We start from the raw sequence: 20,322 nt of genomic DNA on the forward strand, positions 1-20,322 counted from the left end.
GTTTCTTTTCTAAAGGTCAAAAGACCGGAAGAATATCCTTGAAGTGGAAGTGGAAGCAGACCATATCCCTCCTAAATGTGTCTTTATAAATCTATACAAAGATCCTTGCTACAAAGTGGCAAAGTGGTGCCATGAGCACGAAAATGATCAACTTAAAAGGGCATTTGATGACGATTTGGAGAAATCCATTCAGAAAATTCAAGGCGATCAAAATGTAAATGGTTGTGAAATGTGTAAAGTCATCGACAGTTTGAGAAAGGAATACACTGAAGAAGTGAATAAAAGCAAAGACTTAAAAGAAAATAAAAATAACAAACCACAGGAATATTTAATAAAAAGAAAAATAGCCATTGAAGTTTGCATTAAAAAGAACGAGTATGAAATGATGACCCTGGAAAGAAAGAGGCTTGAAACTGATGGTAATAAGAAAAAGAAACTACAGGAAATCAAAGAAAAGATTAAGGAAAAGGAAAAGGAAATCACAGCAAAGATTAAGGAAAAGGAAAAGGAAATCACAGCAAAGATTAAGGAAAAGGAAAAGGAAATCACAGCAAAGATTAAGGAAAAGAATGTGGGGGAAGAAGAAACCGAAAAAAAAGAGAAGAAGCCTATTTATGATCTGATTTGTGAAAATGGAGATAACGGGGCATGCAGAAATGTTCTTAAATCACATCACGAACAAGGCATCACTTTTGGCAACTTTTCCCATTCTCAGGCTATGAGGTAAGAGAAACTATTTTTTCTGTTTGAGCTGAACTCAGATGTGCTGTTTTCTCTGCATAGCTGCCTTTCTTCTGTTCTTTCTCAAAGTAAAATCCTACAAGATGCCCTTCTTGCTGGTGATGGAGAAAAGCTGATAAAATGGTCACTGACGGTGGCAAATCCAAAGTTTGCAAAATACATCAAAGATCAACTACATCAAAGGATAGGTAAGTTATTTTTACATTGAAAAAAAGTGTGATAGCACTGATAACATCATGAATATCATGAAGGTAAAGAGCGGACCCAGAATCAACAGGAATCTGGGACTGAAAAATTAAACTATACAAACAGCAGCACAACACAAGCGTAAGGGAGGATACAGCAACAAATATCTACACTAGGGGCGGGTTTTGATAATCGATTTATCGATTAAAATCGATTCTGGCTTGGATAACGTGATATCGATTCATTAAAATCCTGAATCGATTTTTTAATGTTAATTTATTTTGCCCGAAACGCCAGAATCTCTGGTTAAACCTCACAAACTTTCAACAACCACCAAACAGCTAGGACAGTAAATGAGAGCAGGTACACGGCTTCTGCACAAAGACGTGAACACAAAGCGCCGACCCGCCGACGGATCAGGATCAGTGAGATGCGACTTTCTCACCCGACGGCACGGACACAGTCGGGGCTGAAAGCCGACAGCTCGCTGATTCTGATCTGTCGGCGCTTTGTGTTATGCGCTGATTCTTAAATCTGCTGTGATGCTCACACCTGTGATAAAGTCTTGTGTGTGTCAGCTTCCTTTTTATAGATACAAAAATATGTAAATGTACTGATCTGAATTATAATATTTCTGACTGTCAAAACTTCCCAGATTTAAATCAAATAGAATTGAATCGAATCGAATCGTGGATCGAATCGATTCTAGAAATCAGCGATGATACCCAGCCCTAATCCAAAAGCACAAGTAAGACAGACTTCCCAGAGTCAGCAGTTAGTAAAATATCATTAAAAACTCTCAGAAGTGCAGACTCTGTGCTGTGAAGTGCTTTCAAACCTGATTGAAATACCTCAAAAATAATCTGACTGTTTAAAAAAGTCTGCAGATGTGAGGACACTACTTTTCCAAAATTTTGGAGACAAAAGGAAGCAATCGTGGCTCAAGAGATGGGAGTTTGTCTTGTAATTGGAAGGTTGCCGGTTCGAGCCCCGGCTTGGACAGTCTCGGTCGTTGTGTCCTTGGGCAAGACACTTCACCCGTTGCCTACTGGTGGTGGTCAGAGGGCCCGGTGGCGCCAGTGTCCGGCAGCCTCGCCTCTGTCAGTGCGCCCCAGGGTGGCTGTGGCTACAATGTAGCTTGTCACTAGTATGTGTGAATGGGTCAGACATCAGTGGGAGAGCCAGACTTGATTTGGGTGACAATTTTACCAGATACGACAGAGACATGGGTTCAAAGTGGCTAAAAACTGCTAGAGTCATAAGATGGGGGTCAAATATGTGCTCGAATAGTTAAACTCTTGTCAACAAAGAAATTTAAAAAAGCTTCACAAGTTTCAGCAGAAGCTTGTGTACAGTTGGATTGGGGAGGGTTAAGAACAGAGTTTAAAATACTAAATAAGACACGGAGCGTATTTGTATCTTGACCTTTAACCTCTCTGCTCCGTGTTTCCTCTTTCAGACCAGAAAACCATCACAGCTGAGTCTGGACAGGACGTCACTCTGACATGTCGAGCTCCACGAGGCAAACCCATCAGAGCTGTGAAGTGGAGCAGAGCTGACCTGGGAGATATTTATGTGCTTTGGTACCAAAATGGACAGTATGTCCCATATTACCAGCATGCATTTTTTAAGAAGCGGGTGGATCTGCAGGACAGACAGATGAAGGATGGAGACGTGTCTTTGATTCTGAAGAATGTGAAGATTATTGACACTGGAACATACGAGTGTGGTGTCTTCATGGCAGAAACAGACTCATCGCAGCTCATCAGCATCATCAGCCTGAAAGTTGTTCCTCCAGGTGAGTGTGTGTGTGATCAGAGGTGAAGCTGCTTCCTGGTTGTTGATGCTTGTTTGTTGTATGGATGAGCTGGAGGATGTCAGAGGCAGTTTATCCAGAGGGCTGCTTTCTCTCACACATTATGTTCACTTATTATCAGCACGTTGTTTTTTGTGGAAGCTAACATCTTGTAGTTTTTCACACAATTTGCATTAGTGGTGGGTTTTCAATTTATCGATTAAAATCAATTCTAGCTTGGATAACATGATATCGATTCATTTAAATCCTGAATTGATTTTTTTATATAATTTTTTTAAATTTATTTATTTTATTTATTTTTCTGTGTTTTATCTTCAGCTACTTTGACGCAAAGGCATCTGCTGTGATGCTCACACCTGTGATAAAGTCTTGAAAGTGTCAGCTTCCTTTTTATAGATACAAAAATATGTAAATGTACTGATCTGAATTATAATATTTCTGACTGTCAAAACTTCCCAGATTTAAATCAAATTGAATCAAATCGAATCGAATTGAATCGAATCATGGATCGAATCGATTCGGGACCTTGTGAATTGGAATCGAATCGATTCTAGCAATCAGTGACGATACCCAGCCCTAATCTACATATACTAGGTAACATTACAACAGGAAAAGAGACAGGTGTGGAGAACAGCTGGATTAAACACCAGTGATGAGACAAGTGAAGTAGATGAAAGAAAGATGAGGGACTGGCACACTAATAAAAAGCTTGACATAAAAAGCAAAGAGTCAAGAAAGCAAAACAACAAAATAAAACACTTTGTTACATCAAAAATGCCTCACTGACATTCATTTGAAGTGCAGTATGATATAAAAAAAGAAAAACATAAACGTGTAAAAATGCCACAGAAAGTGTTTTGGACCAGATTAAATGAGACCAAATCTTGTAATTCACGTGTTTTGTGTACATGTTCAACAGCCTTATGATAAAAACTGTTACTGTTTTTGTAGTTTGCTGGTGTGGATTTGTTGATCCTTTATTTTTAGCCAGACAGCACAGAGCAAAACAGAAATGAGGAAAAGCCAGGCTCACATGTGAGAGTAGAAGATTTGATGCTGATGAATCTCAGGACTCCAGGTCGTCCTCTGATCAGGAACACAGTTATACCTGTCATGTGACCAGTGTTGGGGAGTAACAGAATACATGTACCGAGATTACGTATTTAAAATATAAAACTATGAGTAACTGTATTCTGTTACAGCTGCTGTTTAAAAAGGTGGTATTAAGAATACAGTCACTTTGTTGAAATAAACAGATTGCAGGGTGGTCTTTTCCTGTGTCTATTTGTGGTGATTCCACGCCGGTGTAAACCCAAACAAACACGCATTAAGAGGCTCTAATGCCTGGTTCTCAATCTCACGGCCCATGTCACCTCTACTTGTCCGCATAAAGACGTGAAGAAATATTTTTTTAAAGTGTTATTAAAAAAATTATTTAATATGAAGGCAATAGGCAGAGTGTTATAGGCATAGCTCTGAAGAATGTAGCATCATGGGCAGTGTAGTCCGTGCTGCAGGGAGGATGGACTGCCATACCCGTGATGTGTCTGTGAACGAGGAGGGAGAAAAAGGAAAAGTACGAGCTGTCACGGAGCAGAAACGGGAGCTGGAAGCATGTAAATATAATAATAACCACTGCAGCCAAAAGGCATGCCTCCACACATGCAACACCATCACCACCACATAAATAGAGGACCACCTTCACCTTAGTTACTGTTACTGTGTGTCCAATCCAATCCAATTTATTTATAAAGCACTTTAAAATACCCAGCACAGGACCAAAGTGCTGTACAGAAAATAAGTTCAAAACAATAAAATAAAACAGCAAAAATAAATAAATAACACACATAATACATTAAAAATTGAAACAGTTAACAAGAAAATAAAACAGCATAGAATCAACTAAAACAATTAAAATAAAACTAAAAATTAAACCAACATCTCACATGTGTCAGTCAGCAAGGAAACAGTGTTTTCTCTCCATAATGAGTGTAAATTTCATCTGATCACAATTCTCTCTTCTGTTTTCTTTACAAGAAGAACAAATGTCTGATGACGATATTTGGAAATACCATCAGGTTGGAGATGAACTGTTGGTGAAACATTACAGCGCATTTATCACTGACGAGGAAAAGAAACGACTTACTGATTGGCTGGAAAAGAAGAATCAATCAAATCAAGGGGACTTGTGTCACGAAATCATCAATGAACTAGAAACAAAAATACAAACAAAAGGTACCCAGTCTTGAGCTGCACTTTTTAACCAGTCATCAGAAACATCATCCACTCACACTGAAGTTTGCAATCTGTGAGCAGACGTGAGTTACAGTCAGTCAGTTCAGTAGGACTGCCCTCTGTCTGTGTTACATCACATGATTAATATAATATCATGTTATGTTGACTCTGTTGGAGCGAACAGTCTGTGTTTAACTGAAAACATCACAAGGTCCTTTAATACCTGTTCGTTTCAGCTCAGTGCTGATATAAAGTCCTTGTTTTCACTGAGCTCTGTCACTAGTTAGCTAATATTTACTAATGCAAGTCTATTAGCACCAACTGACGTCTGACTCTTTAAAGTAGTTTTATCTGAATGATTGTGTGTATTTTATCTGTAAAGTGTAACATATACTTAATTGTCATTAGCCAGCAATGCCAGACGCGTGGGTCTGCAGACCAGCCGCGTGGACATTGGTGGCGGAGCAGACGAGGGCATGGGCGGCAACTCTGTTGTGCAGGCGGCAACTCTGTTGTGCAGGACGCCACATCACAAAGTAATTACATTTTTGCAAAGTTCCTATGCTTTGGCAAAGTTATTACAATTTTTGCAACTTTTCAGCTTTTTCAGCTAGTTTCAGCAAACAGCTTCAGCTTTACAGCATTGTCGCAGGAAATGCAAATTTTTTTAGTTAAATACTGTGGCTATAAATTTGGGAGTGAGTACACAGAGAGTGCTTCTGATGAAGCACATGAAGATTATACTATAAAAACAGAATTTATTTAAGCTTTTAATTAAATTTCTATGCAGTTAAGCTACTCAAAAACACCACTGTGTGTTGGAACAGGAAGTGATACTCTACCACAAAGAGAGCGAACACTAAGTGACAGCACCACTAGAAGGAGTGTCAGGCGTGATGACATAGTGATGACTATCAATGAATTAAACACACTGATCATAATGATGAAGAACAGGTTCATGAGACGAGGTCACCCAGTCATCAGAAACATCATCCACTCACACTGAAGTTTGTAATCAGTGAGCAGACGTGTGTTACAGTCTATATTTGACTTCATCATCAGTCAGTTCAGTAGGACTGCCCTCTGTCTGTGTTACATCACATGATTAATGTAATATCATGTTATGTTGACTCTGTTGGAGCGAACAGTGTGTGTTTAACTGAAAACATCACAAGGTCCTTTAATACCTGTTCGTTTCAGCTCAGTGCTGATATTGTTACGGTTTAGAGGAGGACTCAAGTGCAGGACTCTGGGCTCAGATGCACATAAGAAAGATTTATTTACAATTCACCAGGTGTATATACAAGAAGGTGCTGGGGGGGAGAGCTATATACAGCTGAGTGGGGGAAAAAGGGCTCCAGGGAAGTTCAGGGGGAAAGCACGCGTTCTTCAGATCATCCACACACACGATCGCAGGTTCTCACTCCAACACTCGCCACTCGGGAATCACACGGGGGGGAAATCCAGGGAGCTCTGCAGACAGGGAGACGGGGTTAAGTACAACGCACAAAAGAAACACACTTGACTTGACTTACTGTAGCTTGGCTTCACTAACACGTGGTAGACAACAATCCAGCGACGAACAGCAGTCACCTCCTGGCTTAAATGCTGATCATCCTAATGAGACCCAGGTGTCTCATCTCCCGAGGGCGTGGGCCGAGGGCGTGGGCCGAGGGCGTGGGCCGAGGGCGTGAACCCACAGTGAGTTCCGCCCTAGCGAGAGAGAAGAGGAGAGAGACCGATAGAAAATGCTGATCAGCGTGCAGCTGATCCGCCTGGCTGTGACAGATATCCTGCTATTTATGATTTGATCATATAATACTGATATATTATCTGTGTTTGTAATGATGCACTTTGATTACAAGAACTGTCCTTCATGGACTTACTAAGGTAGTTGTAATGTAGGAACGTTAATACAGGATTTCTTCTGCTAAGTATATTGATTCAGTGTTGTTTTTTAAAATATGTCCTGGATTACCTGTCTCCCACATCACTCTGTCCTCCTCCTCTTTGACCCTTGTTCCCTCATTCTTCGTAAAGCTTCTTCACATATCCATTCAATCAGATTTTTAAATTAAAAGCACAAAATTACACAAAATAACTTTTAATAAATTCTGTTTCTCTCCTCCAGTTTGTAAAAGGAAAGCGAATGAGAACAAAAAGGTAAAGTGGGCCATATATGCTTGTTTTTACACACATTCATTAGCATGATTGATTTTACATTTCACATTTACAGTCCTTGTTTTCACTTAGTTCTGTCACTAGTTAGCTAACATGTACTAATGAAAGTCTATCACCACCAACTAACCGACCGGTAAGGTCATGTTTTGTATAACACATAGAACATGACAGTTACCACGGGGTAAATTATCTGTAGAGACCAAGATGTTTGTGTATGACTCTTTAGACCAGTTTTATCTGAATTATTGTGTGTATTTTCAGAGAGGACCACCTTCACCTCCATAACTACACTATGTTAGCAGATGAGCTCTGTGCTGTACCTAAAAACACAGAGATCCTTTTGCGGCGGAGGCGTGGCCCCGGGCGCAGCTGCAGGGGAGGAGTGGAGCGGAAGGCTCATCAGGGCGGCGCTGCGAGGCCGGTAAGAACAGCTGATGTTGTTTATGGACTGATGATGGTCTCCCTCCGCTGTGTTTATAGTGAGACGAGGAGGAGCGGCCAGGAGAGAGATCAGCTGGGCTCGTGAGCTGTCAGACTGTGTGACTGAGTCAGCTGTCAAAACAACAAACACTTGAATAAATGTGGAAGTTGGCTGTACCTACCTGTGTGTGCGTGTGTCTGTGCCTGGTGTATTCCACAAGTGGTGCTGAAACCCAGGATAGTGCCGGTGGGGAAATGTCCGACCCACAGGCCGCGCCACCCGCCCAGCCTCTGCAATTCTTGGCGCAGATGCTGGCGGAGATGGCGACGATGAGCCGGGATCAGGCGGCCGACCAGCGTGCCCACCTGGCCGCGCTGCGGGAGCAGACGGACCGGCAGACGCAAGTTCTGGAGCGGCTGGTCGGGGCCGCTGCCACGCCGAAGCCCTCGCCACTGTCGGTGGCGGTGCCCCGGATGGGGGACGGGGACGACCCACAGGTTTTTTTGGAGACCTTCCGTGCCACGGCGGAGGCTTGCCAATGGCCGCGGGAGGAGTGGGCTCCGCGGCTGCTCCCCCTGCTGTCCGGGGAGGCACAAACAGCGGCCCTGAGTCTGCCTCCGGCGTCGAGGAGCAGCTTCGCGGACGTGAGCCGGGCGGTGGTGGACAGGCTAGGGCTCACCGCCGAAGACCACCGCCGGCGGTTCCGGGCCTGTCGGCTGGCTACAACGGACCGACCATTCGCCTGGGCCCGGCAGCTGCGCGACGCGGCGGTACGCTGGCTGCAACCGGGAACATCGGAGGGGGAGACGAAGCTGGTGGACAAGGTGGTGCTGGAGCAGTTCACGGAGGGATTGCCAGCGGAGACGGCGAGATGGGTCCGGTGCCACCGGCCCGCAAGCTTGGAGGTAGCGGTGACGCTGGCGGAGGACCACCTTGCCGCTGGAGCAGGGGAACCCGGGGACGCCGGACGGAGGCCGAACAAACAGGTCCCGGTGCCGGCCCCGAGGCGCCGTGTGCCGGCACCAGGGCAGGCAGAGCGGCTGCCGGCGCTGAGCCCCACTAACCCTTTCGCGGCGTTGGTGCCGTCCAGGGCAGCCGAGCCAAGTGGAGCCGCCCCCGAGCCACGGAGAGCAGCACAGACGCCGGGGCCGGAGTGTTGGAAGTGCGGGCAGCCGGGGCACCTGAGGAGGGATTGTCCGCTTATGGAAGTGGGGCAGGTGTTTCGTGTTGCTGGCGCCCCAGCACCCTCCCCCGGTCCAGGAGGGACATACAGTATTCCGGTAAGGACTCGAGGGGGTATACGCCAGGCGTTGGTGGACACGGGCTGCACGCAGACCCTCGTACACCAAAGCTTGGTTCGCCCCGGGGCATTGCTGGAGGCAGAATGGGTGGAGGTGAGGTGTGTGCATGGTGACGTTCACAGGTATCCCATAGTGCCGCTGTTATTAAAGTATAAGGGCAAAACGCATAGAGTAACGGCGGCGGTTAGCCCGCGCCTGTCGCACCCCCTGATTCTGGGTACCAATTGGCCGGGGTTTCATCAGCTACTGGGACAGTACGCGGGGGTGCGATCACGACCGGAAGCGTGGTGTAGCGTGTGCGCGGCGTTCAGCGGTGACGCGGGGTCGTCCGACACTGACTCCGGGGGGGAGGAGCCGGCGGGTCCCTCACGGGACGTCCCGCCGGCCCCGGAAGGGTCCCCCATGGGTGATTTCCCACTGGAGCAGTCTCGTGACGGCACCCTACGCTCAGCCTTTGACCAAGTGATGGCTATTGATGGTCACGTGGTGCGCCCTGAGGCCGCGCAGACCTACCCGCGTTTCGTCTTATTAAACGACCGATTATATCGAGTGAGTCGTGACACTCAGACAGAGGAAACACACACCCAGTTGTTGGTGCCGCAGGGCCGCCGGGAAACGCTTTTCCAGGCGGCCCACTATAACCCCATGGCAGGGCATATGGGCTATGAGAAAACTCTGGAGCGAATAACGGCCCGATTTTATTGGCCGGGCATCCGAGCGGATGTGCGCCGCTGGTGCGCGTCCTGCCCGGACTGCCAACTTGTTAACCAGCCGGCCATACCGAAGGCGCCGCTGCGCCCTCTCCCCCTCATTGAGGTCCCGTTTGAGCGCATCGGCATGGACCTCATCGGGCCGTTTCACCGGAGTGCACGCGGCTACCGCTTTGTGTTAGTCTTGGTGGATTACGCAACGCGGTACCCGGAAGCAGTTCCGCTGCGCACCATCTCTGCAAAGAGTGTGGCGCAGGCACTGTTTCAGGTCATCTCCCGAGTCGGAATCCCGAAAGAGATACTGACTGACCAGGGCACGTCGTTTATGTCTCGTACACTGCGGGAACTGTACGAATTACTGGGCATTAAATCTATTCGGACCAGCGTCTACCACCCTCAGACTGACGGGCTGGTGGAGCGGCTGAATAAGACTTTAAAGTCCATGATTCGGAAGTTCATTAACGAGGATGAACGCAATTGGGATCACTGGCTAGACCCTCTGTTATTCGCAGTGCGGGAGGTGCCCCAGGCCTCCACGGGATTTTCTCCCTTTGAACTGCTGTTCGGCAGGAGGCCACGTGGGGTGCTCGACCTGATTAAAGAAAGCTGGGAGGACGGTCCGAGCCCCGCCAAAAATGAGATTCAGTACGTGTTGGACTTGAGAGCAAAACTCCACACTTTGGGGAGGTTGTCACGGGAGAATTTGCTCCAGGCTCAGCAGCGTCAGCAACGCCTGTATGACAGAGGGGCTAGGCTCAGGCAATTTTCACCGGGAGATAAAGTGCTTGTGTTACTCCCTACTTCCAGCTCGAAGTTGCTCGCCAAGTGGCAAGGACCCTTTGTGGTCACACGGCGAGTCGGGGACGTGGACTATGAGGTCGCTCGGTCGGACAGGGGAGGAGCCACGCAGATTTATCACCTCAATCTCCTCAAACTGTGGCGAGAGGTTGAAACCGCTTCTCTGGTGAGCTTGGTGAAGGAGAGAGATGAGTTGGGGCCTGAGGTGCCAAATTCTATCATTCCCGCCTCCCTCCCTTGTGATGACCATCTCACACAGGCCCAGAGAGCGGATGTTGTCGCGTTGCAACAGCATTTTGCGGACGTGTTCTCCCCCCTGCCCGGCCGGACGTCCCTCATCGAGCACCATTTCGTGACGCAGCCTGGCGTGACGGTGCGTTCACGGCCCTACAGGCTCCCGGAGCACAAGCGAAAAATCGTGCAGAGGGAATTGGCGGAAATGCTGAGGATGGGAGTCATAGAAGAGTCGCACAGCGCCTGGTGTAGCCCCATCGTTCTGGTGGCGAAGAAGGATGGGTCTATACGGTTCTGTGTCGACTATCGCAGGGTGAACGAAGTGTCACGCTTTGATGCCTACCCCATGCCTCGGGTCGACGAGCTCCTGGACCGGTTAGGCACGGCCCGCTTTTTCACGACACTGGACTTAACCAAGGGCTATTGGCAGATTCCCTTGTCTGCCGAGGCCAGGGAGAAAACGGCCTTCTCCACTCCGTACGGTTTGTACCAGTTCGTGACACTTCCGTTTGGCCTGTTCGGGGCCCCGGCCACTTTCCAGCGTCTCATGGACCGGGTACTGCGTCCGCACGCAGCGTATGCTGCCGCCTACCTGGATGACGTGATCATCCACAGCGACACCTGGGCGGAGCATGTGCTGCGGGTGGCCGCGGTCCTGGAGTCCCTGAGGGGGGCGGGGCTCACGGCCAATCCGAAGAAGTGCGCGGTTGGACGGAGGGAGGTGCAGTATCTGGGGTACCACCTGGGGGGCGGGCAGGTGCGTCCACAGGTGGAGAAGACGGCGGCTATCGCATCCTGCCCGCGCCCCAGGACGAAAAAGGAGGTGAGACGGTTCTTGGGGTTGGCGGGTTACTATCGTCGCTTTGTGCCGGGGTTTGCGCAGCTAACCAGCCCCCTGACCGATCTCACTCGAAAGGGTGCCCCGGATCTGGTCCAGTGGACGGGGCCGTGCCAGGCGGCGTTTGTGCAGGTGAAAAAGGCTCTCTGTGGGGAGCCGCTGCTTCACACTCCTAACTTTTCCCTCCCTTTTGTTCTGCAGACTGACGCCTCGGACAGAGGGCTGGGAGCCGTTTTGTCCCAGCAGGTAAGGGGGGCCGACCGCCCTGTCCTATACATCAGCCGGAAGCTAGCAGAGCGCGAGCGCCGGTACAGCACCGTGGAGAAGGAGTGCCTGGCCATCCGGTGGGCGGTCGGCTCCCTGCGCTATTACCTCCTGGGACGCTCATTCACCCTCTGTTCGGACCACGCCCCGCTGCAGTGGCTCCACCGCATGAAGGATGCCAACGCCCGGATCACCCGGTGGTATCTGGCGTTGCAGCCCTTTAAGTTCAAGGTGATCCATAGGCCGGGGGCGCAGATGGCAGTGGCCGATTTCCTCTCTCGCTCGCGGGGGGGGGGGAGTTGGCTCGGCCGGACGGCTCCCCGGCCTCGAACGGGCGGTGGGGGTGTGTGGCGGAGGCGTGGCCCCGGGCGCAGCTGCAGGGCAGGAGTGGAGCGGAAGGCTCATCAGGGCGGCGCTGCGAGGCCGGTAAGAACAGCTGATGTTGTTTATGGACTGATGATGGTCTCCCTCCGCTGTGTTTATAGTGAGACGAGGAGGAGCGGCCAGGAGAGAGATCAGCTGGGCTCGTGAGCTGTCAGACTGTGTGACTGAGTCAGCTGTCAAAACAACAAACACTTGAATAAATGTGGAAGTTGGCTGTACCTACCTGTGTGTGCGTGTGTCTGTGCCTGGTGTATTCCACACCTTTAAAAGCAGCTGATCTGATCAAAGCCTCTGTACCACCAGTCCTGTTACAGTTACTGTGTGTCAGCAAGGAAACAACGTTTTCTCTCCTTGATGAGCAAAATTTCATCTGATAAGAATTCTCTCTTCTGTTTTCAGATGGATTGTTTTCCAACAGGAGGACAAAATGAGGAAAAGCCTGAGAAAAAAAGGAAAATACAACACAGAACAGAACACTGAAAAGACAAAGAAGACATAATGTGTAAAGAAGATACTATGAAGTAGAATGACATTGGAGACAAACTGTTCGTGGAATATTACAGCAAATTCATCACTGAGGAGGAAAAAGACAAACTTGATGTTTGGTTGGAAAACAAAAAAGATCAAATTGACACAGAATTGGGCGAAGAAATCCTCCATGAACGAATCCCGAAACTAGAGCCTGGAGAACAGAACGATGTCCTGACTTGAGCTGCACAGTTTAACAGAGAGCTCAAATGAGAATGTTTTATTAGAAAAAGTCACTGCTACTCTGTGATTGAATGATTAGCACACATGCAGAAGACTTTTCAGGACATAGTGATTACTATGGTTGAATTAAACTGGCTGTAGCTCAGGTTGTAGAGCTGGTAACCTACTAACCAGAAGGTTGGTGGTGTGATCCTAGTCTGCTCCAGTCTGCATGCCAAATATCCTTGGGCAAGATACTAACCCCAGGTTGCTCTCCGATGCATCCATCGAAGTGTGAATGTTGAATGTGTGAATGTAAGTTAGACAGCACTGAAAACTTAGAAAAGTGCTTGTGTGAATGGGTATGATTGGTTGAGCGAGTTGTGAAAGCACTTTGAGTGCTTTGAGTGCATGTAAGAACCCGTTGATTTACCACTTAAACACACTGATCATAATGATGAAGAACAGGTTCATGAGACGAGGTCACCCAGTCATCAGAAACATCATCCACTCACACTGAAGTTTGTAATCAGTGAGCAGACGTGAGTTACAGTCTATATTTGACTTCATCATCAGTCAGTTCAGTAGGACTGCCCTCGGGTGAGTTCATTGTGAAACCTGGCCCCACCTTATCATGCGAATTCCTGAGATCAGATGGCCCAGGATGTGAGTGGGCGTTAAGGCGTCTGGGAAGGATCTCAAAACTGGATTATAGATGGCAGAGAGTTGGTGTCGTAAACCCCGCCTCTGTTCAAAGATGGTCGCTCACAGTGGACATAGATGCTTCTTTCACTCCTCTTTCAAACCATCTGTCCTCTCTGTCCAAAATGTGAACATTGGCATCCTCAAAGAGTGACCTTTGACCTTAAGATGCAGATGGACTGCTGAGTCTTGTCCTGTGGAGGTGGCTCTTCTGTGTTGTGCCATGCGCTTGTGAAGTGGCTGTATTGGAGAGACCAAACAGCCCACTAGGTTTATATCTGGGACTCTCCACCATTTGACCCTAGAACTGAAGAAGCTTCTCGGATGAGAGGTGAAACGTCTTCAAGTAACTTAAAGAAGTCCAGACGCTTTTCTTTGCAAGCTCCTTTGACTTCTCTTTGTAATGTGCACTCTGATTACTTGGACTCGACGTCATGGACTTACTAAGGCAGTTTGAACGTTAATACAGGGGTTCTCTACTCAGTAGATTGATTCAGAGTTGTTGTTATAAAATGTGTACCTTTTTACCAGTCTCCCACATCACTCTGTCCAGTTTTGTGTTTTCTCCGAGTTTACAGATACATGTCCACACAGCTGATGCTGGGGTGGTTTAAATGTGGCAACGGCTGAGGATTTCTCTTGAATCTGTCATGTATGAGCTTAAACAGACCCAAAGCAGGATTGTTGGAGCCACATTATGAGATGTGTGAGCATATCACATATTGATATGAAACACTGTGTAACAATGAACGACCAGACGGTTTAACTCAATTTGCAACTCTTCTTCAATTTAACAGAAGTTTATATCTTTTAGTAGATGTGGAAATAAAAACATTGGATTTTATTGCAGGGCTCACAAAATCGCTTGCCCGACGTTCCAGAGGTAGCGATATCTCCGGTCGGGCGACCAAAATCTATCTCTGCCCCGCCCGTCGGGCTATATGATAACCTGACGGGTAATCTATCCTGTAACTCTCTGTCTGCAAAATAGATAAATAAATACACTAACTACACACTGACTACACACTAACTACACACTAACTACACACTAACTAAACAAGATTTGCTCTAAACGTCGCAAATCTCTCACATCTCAAAACACCGCCATCACTAAAACTTCCCCCCTCCCTAAACAACTAAATGCCATATCATTTTTTGATTGGTCCACATGGTACATTTTTTCCACCAATAGGAAAGGGTGGAGGGGCGGGAGGTTAGTTCTTTGCTCACAGGCTTTCGAGCGTTTTCCTTATAAAACGCCGTTTTCACCGTTTCTTCCTGCAGTAAATATAAACAACGACAGTATTCAGGAAGAAAAACAAACATTGCAGATATTTTTATCATAACTCTGGTTTTACATGGTCAACACAATTTAAAAACTGCTATAAAGTCCACACTTTGTCCGTCAGTTGTTCCGTCTGTCCTGCTCACATCTCCAATGGTTGTACACGGTGTCGGCACATAAGGACGCTGTCATCAACCACGTTGATTAGCTGCGTATATATGAATGTGAATCGCATCATTGGCTGGGCTGTGGGATAAGGAGGCATCGTTCTGATCCCATACAGGAGGAGCCAGTCACTGACTAACACTGCAGAACAGAATTGTAAAAGTTTTAATGTTAATTTCAATTCAGATTCGATTCTTTTCCTGTGCGCAGACGTGCCAGCAGTGCGCAATTGCGCACGTGCGCAGCTTAGAGGGAACATTGTTCCTGTCTGTTTTTATTCATATTTATGTTTAAAAAAAAGAAATTGTTTTAGTGTGTTCAATAAATGCTTATCTTGTTTGGCTCACGACCTAAAGTGTGCCTTGAGTTTTTGTCCCCTGTTCTAGATAGACAGATCTGTAATAATCCCTCAGGCAGGTTCCTCTGGGACAGTCACAGATAGAGACTCCAACTCTGACGTCCTTTGAAAGTTTGAATCTTCATCACTCGTCATGCACACAGATGTTAATTCTACATATTCCTGGTACTGAACTCTACATCAATATGAAGAAAATGCTCCTGCTGATCTGCAGATATGTTGATATCAAACCTTTTGCAGCACATGGATAAATCTCTATAAATCTTTCAGTCTGATCAGAATGGGCTCAGTGTTGTTATTGCAGCTCCCTGATGTTTGAAAAGCTAAATGTCCATTTTAAAGTGCTCGTGTGTAGGATTGTGTTTCCTTCCTTTGTGCCATTCTTACAGGAAACATGTTTGGATGTTTCCTGTTCCCCTGATGCTGCTTCCTGTTGGATAAAGTTGGTTTGAATAACATGTTCTTATAGGTTTCTGTCACGGTCCCCGTGTCTCTCTGGCTGGCCCACGCTGGCTACAGGTTTTGTTGTTGTTTGTTTTTGTTTTCTTTGTCTCTCCTCCTCCTCTCTGCCTGGGTGGAGCTCTCGCTCTTGGCCCACGCACCCGTGTGATGATGTCCACCTGCTGCTGATCTGGCTGATTTCCCCAGCTGCTATTTAAGGCAGTGGCACAGAGCAGCTCACCGCTGGAACGCTGAACCTCCTGAGTTCGTGCTCGCGGCATATTCAAAGAAGAATCTCTTACATGTATTTTGTGGTGGAACTAACCGTGCACTTCTTGTCTGTAGATTCTGGACCGAATCACCAGACCTGTCCAAGTGGGGCAGTGTGTGGAGTGTTGGAGCGAGTGCGGCTGAAGAGGAGTGCGTGTGTGCGGAGGAGCGGTGGCGGTGACTGAGTGGAAGAGGAAGCGTGTGTGTGGATCTTCTCTCCCTGGAGCCCTGGACCCCCCTCCCAACTCACTGTACATATATATAGCACTGAGGTGATCCCTGTTGTGAATAAATCTCCTTTTGTTTCCTTGAAAAGAACTGTCTGCGCATGAGTCCGTTCAGTAGCCATGACAGGTTTCAATGAACTTCAAACTGTGATCCACTTACAAAACTGTCTCATGTTATTGGAACGATCCACATTTGCATCCATTCACGGTACATTTGACATCTGAACACGTTTGTACACATGATGAAAGGACAGATGGTGTTTGTGTGTCCTTCTTAAACTCAGTGTGGATGTTTCATCATGTAGAACTACTTAGAACAAAGTCTTTGGGAACATTTGGAGAACACGTTTAGGAAAGTAACATCCTGGTAGAACATTTTCTTAAAGCAGAGCAGAGCTGCAACATGACTGTGAGGATTCAGAAGAATAAAGTCAGAATACTTTATTATTATGAAGACTAAAGTGCACCTTAATGCTGCCGATGAACACACATGTTCTTTGTGAAAGCATGTGTGAGCACAGCTGACATGCACCACACTGACCCCACTCGCCCCATTTCTTCATCCACTTCTTGCTCTTGTGCTTGAAATGAGACGCAGCAAAAGTCAGAGGCTCTGAAATCCACACAAAGGGGGCTCGTTAGATCAGGATACTGGATGTGATCCATAGAAAACATGGATAATACACCACTTTATTTGAAGCATCTGTAGCACTGCCTCAGTTCTGGATGTTTCCACAGACTCCTCTGTGCACCTAAAGAAAAGGTCAAAGGTCAGCAGCACATGTAGTTGGGACAAGTCTTCAGTTGCACAAACTACACAATCATTTTCCTCCAATGACGACTTTTCACTTGCAGAAATGGTCCTGTGTGATTTCCAGGCTGTGATATAAAAACTAGTTCCTAATGGCAGCGACTCACTCAGTAAACATGTGTTTCCTTCACCAACCTCACACACAGATCCAATAAGATCAGGAAGTGGGCAGTATAGTACAATATGTGTTATTCTGTGCTGCACTGCCCAAACTAAAGATCTGCTGAAGTGTTGGAAATGATCCAGATGTTTATTTTGGACGATACAGCAGAAGATCAGACATGAAAGTGGAGATAACACAGAAGACCTGCAGCAAAGGTCAGAGGTCAGACTGGGCCCTGGATTCAACAATGAGCCAATGATCATCAAGCAGTGACTAAAGCAGAGCCCTGACGTTCTGACATTCATCACACAGTCAGAACAAATGTCTGCTGATGACTTCATCTCATGAAACGACTGATAGATGTCAGTTCATTGATCAGCTGAGCTGCTGATCTTCATCGTCACAGAAACATTCAGCTTGTTTCAATCAGTAAATAACTCCCACTACTCCCAGTTTGAACTGTTCCCACTCAAAATGCTGTGAGAACAATGATCATTGTAGAACTTCACAAACATCACGTGTTGTTTTCCACATGTAAGATCAGCAAACACACAGAAACTTCCTGTTGCCACACACGGCCTCTAAAATCTCTTCCACGCTTTCTGTCTGAAGTCCACTCTCTGTGTCGGATCCACAGGAAACAACAAGATCTTATTAACATGGTTTTCAATGTGTCTCCTTCCAAAAAGTCCAACCAATGAACAAATGTGTGTATTTGTGGAGGCCGAACAAAAGCATGACACATTCCTCTGTTTCTATAAACTGGAGTCAAACACAAACATGAAGAGTTTCACTGACAGACTCCAAAATGCCCCCACAGTGGATCAAAGGGAAATCCTACAGTGTGGCCAGAGACTCTTAATGGCTCCAACATCAACACATCCACAATGTTGGATCCAGTTCTGCCTCACAGAGTTACTAAGACACACCCTCTGCCAGCATCACAACAGCTCCACCTGCTTCACCTGCCTCCTCAGCATCTGTACACCTGAAGAGAAAAGAAAGGCTCCAACAGCTCAAATCTACAAAGGATTCATGAAGTTTCATCCAACAATAACATGTTTGCCTTCCACAGTGTGCTGTTAGACACCACTGTACCTCTGCCATTTCAAAAAGAGCAGCTTGGGAACATTTTGGCTCCAAACACTTTGTGTTTAAGTTCTTTGTTTTCTTTGTGAAGCCGACAACATCTGGAGCTTTGTGACTCATAGAAACATCATTTTGTTCTTTAGATGACAGCAGATTGGGACTGAATAATCAATCACTATCAAACCAATAAAGACAAACATGCTGATTTTACAGGAACTTTGTTGGAGAAGCTGCAAAGACATGAAACTGGTGGAGATCCCAAACCAGTTGATAGTGCTGGTTATTCCAAATAAAGCTGTTTCCCTTTGAGATGAAATGACTTTCTGTCCTGATATATAATAAAGATGTTGTTGTTTTTGAGCCCCTGTATTAAAAGTAGTTTAAAGTCAGCTTGAGTTTGATGTCTTTATGTCAAAGCTGCTCATGATGTTGAGCTGCTGATGGAATAAAAACAATATAAAAGCATGTAGTCCAGACTTAAATGCAGCCTGTTGTTAGCTGAGGTCCACACACAGTGTTTGACAGTGTAAAGTGTGTGAAAGGGCTGCTGGTGGAGCTCACTAGGATGAGCAGGTGACCACGAGGTGGAGAGCAGCTGGCCTGGCTTTGACCCGGGCCACGCCCCCTTTCTCTCTGCTTTGCTGTCACTTATCTTCACTGCTCTGTCCAATAAAGCTGAAAAAGGCCCCGAATCAAAGAAATCTGCTGCAGCCTCTGAAATGTCTTCTGTTTCCTTCCCGACGGCTTTTTCACCGTCAGCCCATCAGACAGTCCAGCAGCATTTATGATGATGTCATGATGTTGAAGAGGCTGCTACGGTGGCCTCCCATGACCCCCAGCCTCATCACAGCTGAGATGCAGACATTTGAAAATATTCAGTAGACAACTGAATAACAGTCCAACACAACAGTCTGTGTGCAGACACACACTGACCTTTCATATAGTCAAACACAGCTGGTTGAGTCATTTCTCTGTGAGTCTAAAGTGAATCTAGTATTTGAAAGTCCACTTCCTGTATTTGTTGTTGAAGACTTCTTCAGCTTCTTCTCAAGGACATCAGCTGCTTGTTTGGCAGCAGAGGCAGTTAAGAAGCTTCCTGAAAAACACTGAACAGTGAGTTCACTGTGGCATATGACAGATTCAGCTTTCTGTGTGCAAATGTGTCTGTGTCGACCTTTCAAATGCTGTTGAATCCAAAACATCAGCGGCTCCTCGGCTGCTCACTTCATGCACTTCTGTCTGTGTGACAGTCCAATGACATCACAGCTGTTTCCAGCCCCAGTGTCTCAGGACTGGACACCTTTAAACATGTCGAGGATCAAACAGCGTCCAGCTAAACACACATGAAACTATCAGAGCTGACAATCATTCCAATAACATCTAATGGTTCATGTATGTAGACACAGGACTACAAGGAAATGGCTCTCAGCATCTGGCTGTGGGAACACATGAGTCCCTGTTTGTGTTCAGATTGTGTGCATGTTTTAGACGTGTGTCACATGTAGAAACACAACAATCCCACAATGACACACAGATGTGTTTGACACAGCTGTGCAGCTGTAAGTTGTTTCTAATGATTCATTGAAGCTCTTCTAACATTCTGGAGACGATCAGTACATGAATCTGTTCAACACGACAACAATTTGACTTCAGTGTGAACGTTTGCATTAAATAACCTTCTTCATCCAGCTGACAGCATCTTCATCCTATGATGTGAACAGTTCCTCCTGTTGATGACCCTCTGACAGGATCTGCTTGAGGAGCTTTTTCATGTGCAGCTCTCTGAGCTCAGGGCTGAGCTGCTGTTTCATCTTTAAGAGCTGCTGCCTCCTCGCCGGACTTGTTCTCCTCTTCTTCTCCTAATGACACCATTTCTGCTTCATATAAAATTCAATAAAGATGCTGACATGTATCTGTAGCAACAACATCATTGAATCTAGAACAACTGGAGCCAAACCAGTGGCTCTGCTGGGATCACTGGTGAGCCAACACTTCCTTGTTGATGCAGATTTCAGGGCTTCCTTTTGCTCCTCCGTTATAACTGTTCTCTCTTCTCAACACATGATGACACA

The 20,322-nt window shown here is 46.5% G+C and overlaps 3 protein-coding genes across 3 annotated transcripts in view; 1 reads left to right on the plus strand and 2 right to left on the minus strand.

Annotated features, from left to right (window-relative positions):
* The window catches only part of LOC143414035 (CD226 antigen-like), a 35,156-nt gene extending 32,405 nt beyond the window's left edge, over positions 1 to 2,751 (plus strand). Inside the window, exon 2 of the mRNA XM_076877667.1 lies at positions 2,387 to 2,751. Within this exon, the coding sequence (XP_076733782.1) occupies positions 2,387 to 2,751 (365 nt within the window). The remainder of the gene's footprint in view (positions 1 to 2,386) is intronic.
* The window catches only part of LOC143416657 (uncharacterized), a 376,067-nt gene that overhangs the window by 162,169 nt on the left and 193,576 nt on the right, over positions 1 to 20,322 (minus strand). The window lies entirely within an intron of this gene.
* LOC106676470 (uncharacterized) overlaps positions 1 to 20,322 on the minus strand; it is a 234,236-nt gene that overhangs the window by 77,819 nt on the left and 136,095 nt on the right. The window lies entirely within an intron of this gene.

This window comes from Maylandia zebra, linkage group LG3 (genome assembly GCF_041146795.1).
Source record: "Maylandia zebra isolate NMK-2024a linkage group LG3, Mzebra_GT3a, whole genome shotgun sequence".
NCBI lineage: Eukaryota > Metazoa > Chordata > Actinopteri > Cichliformes > Cichlidae > Maylandia > Maylandia zebra.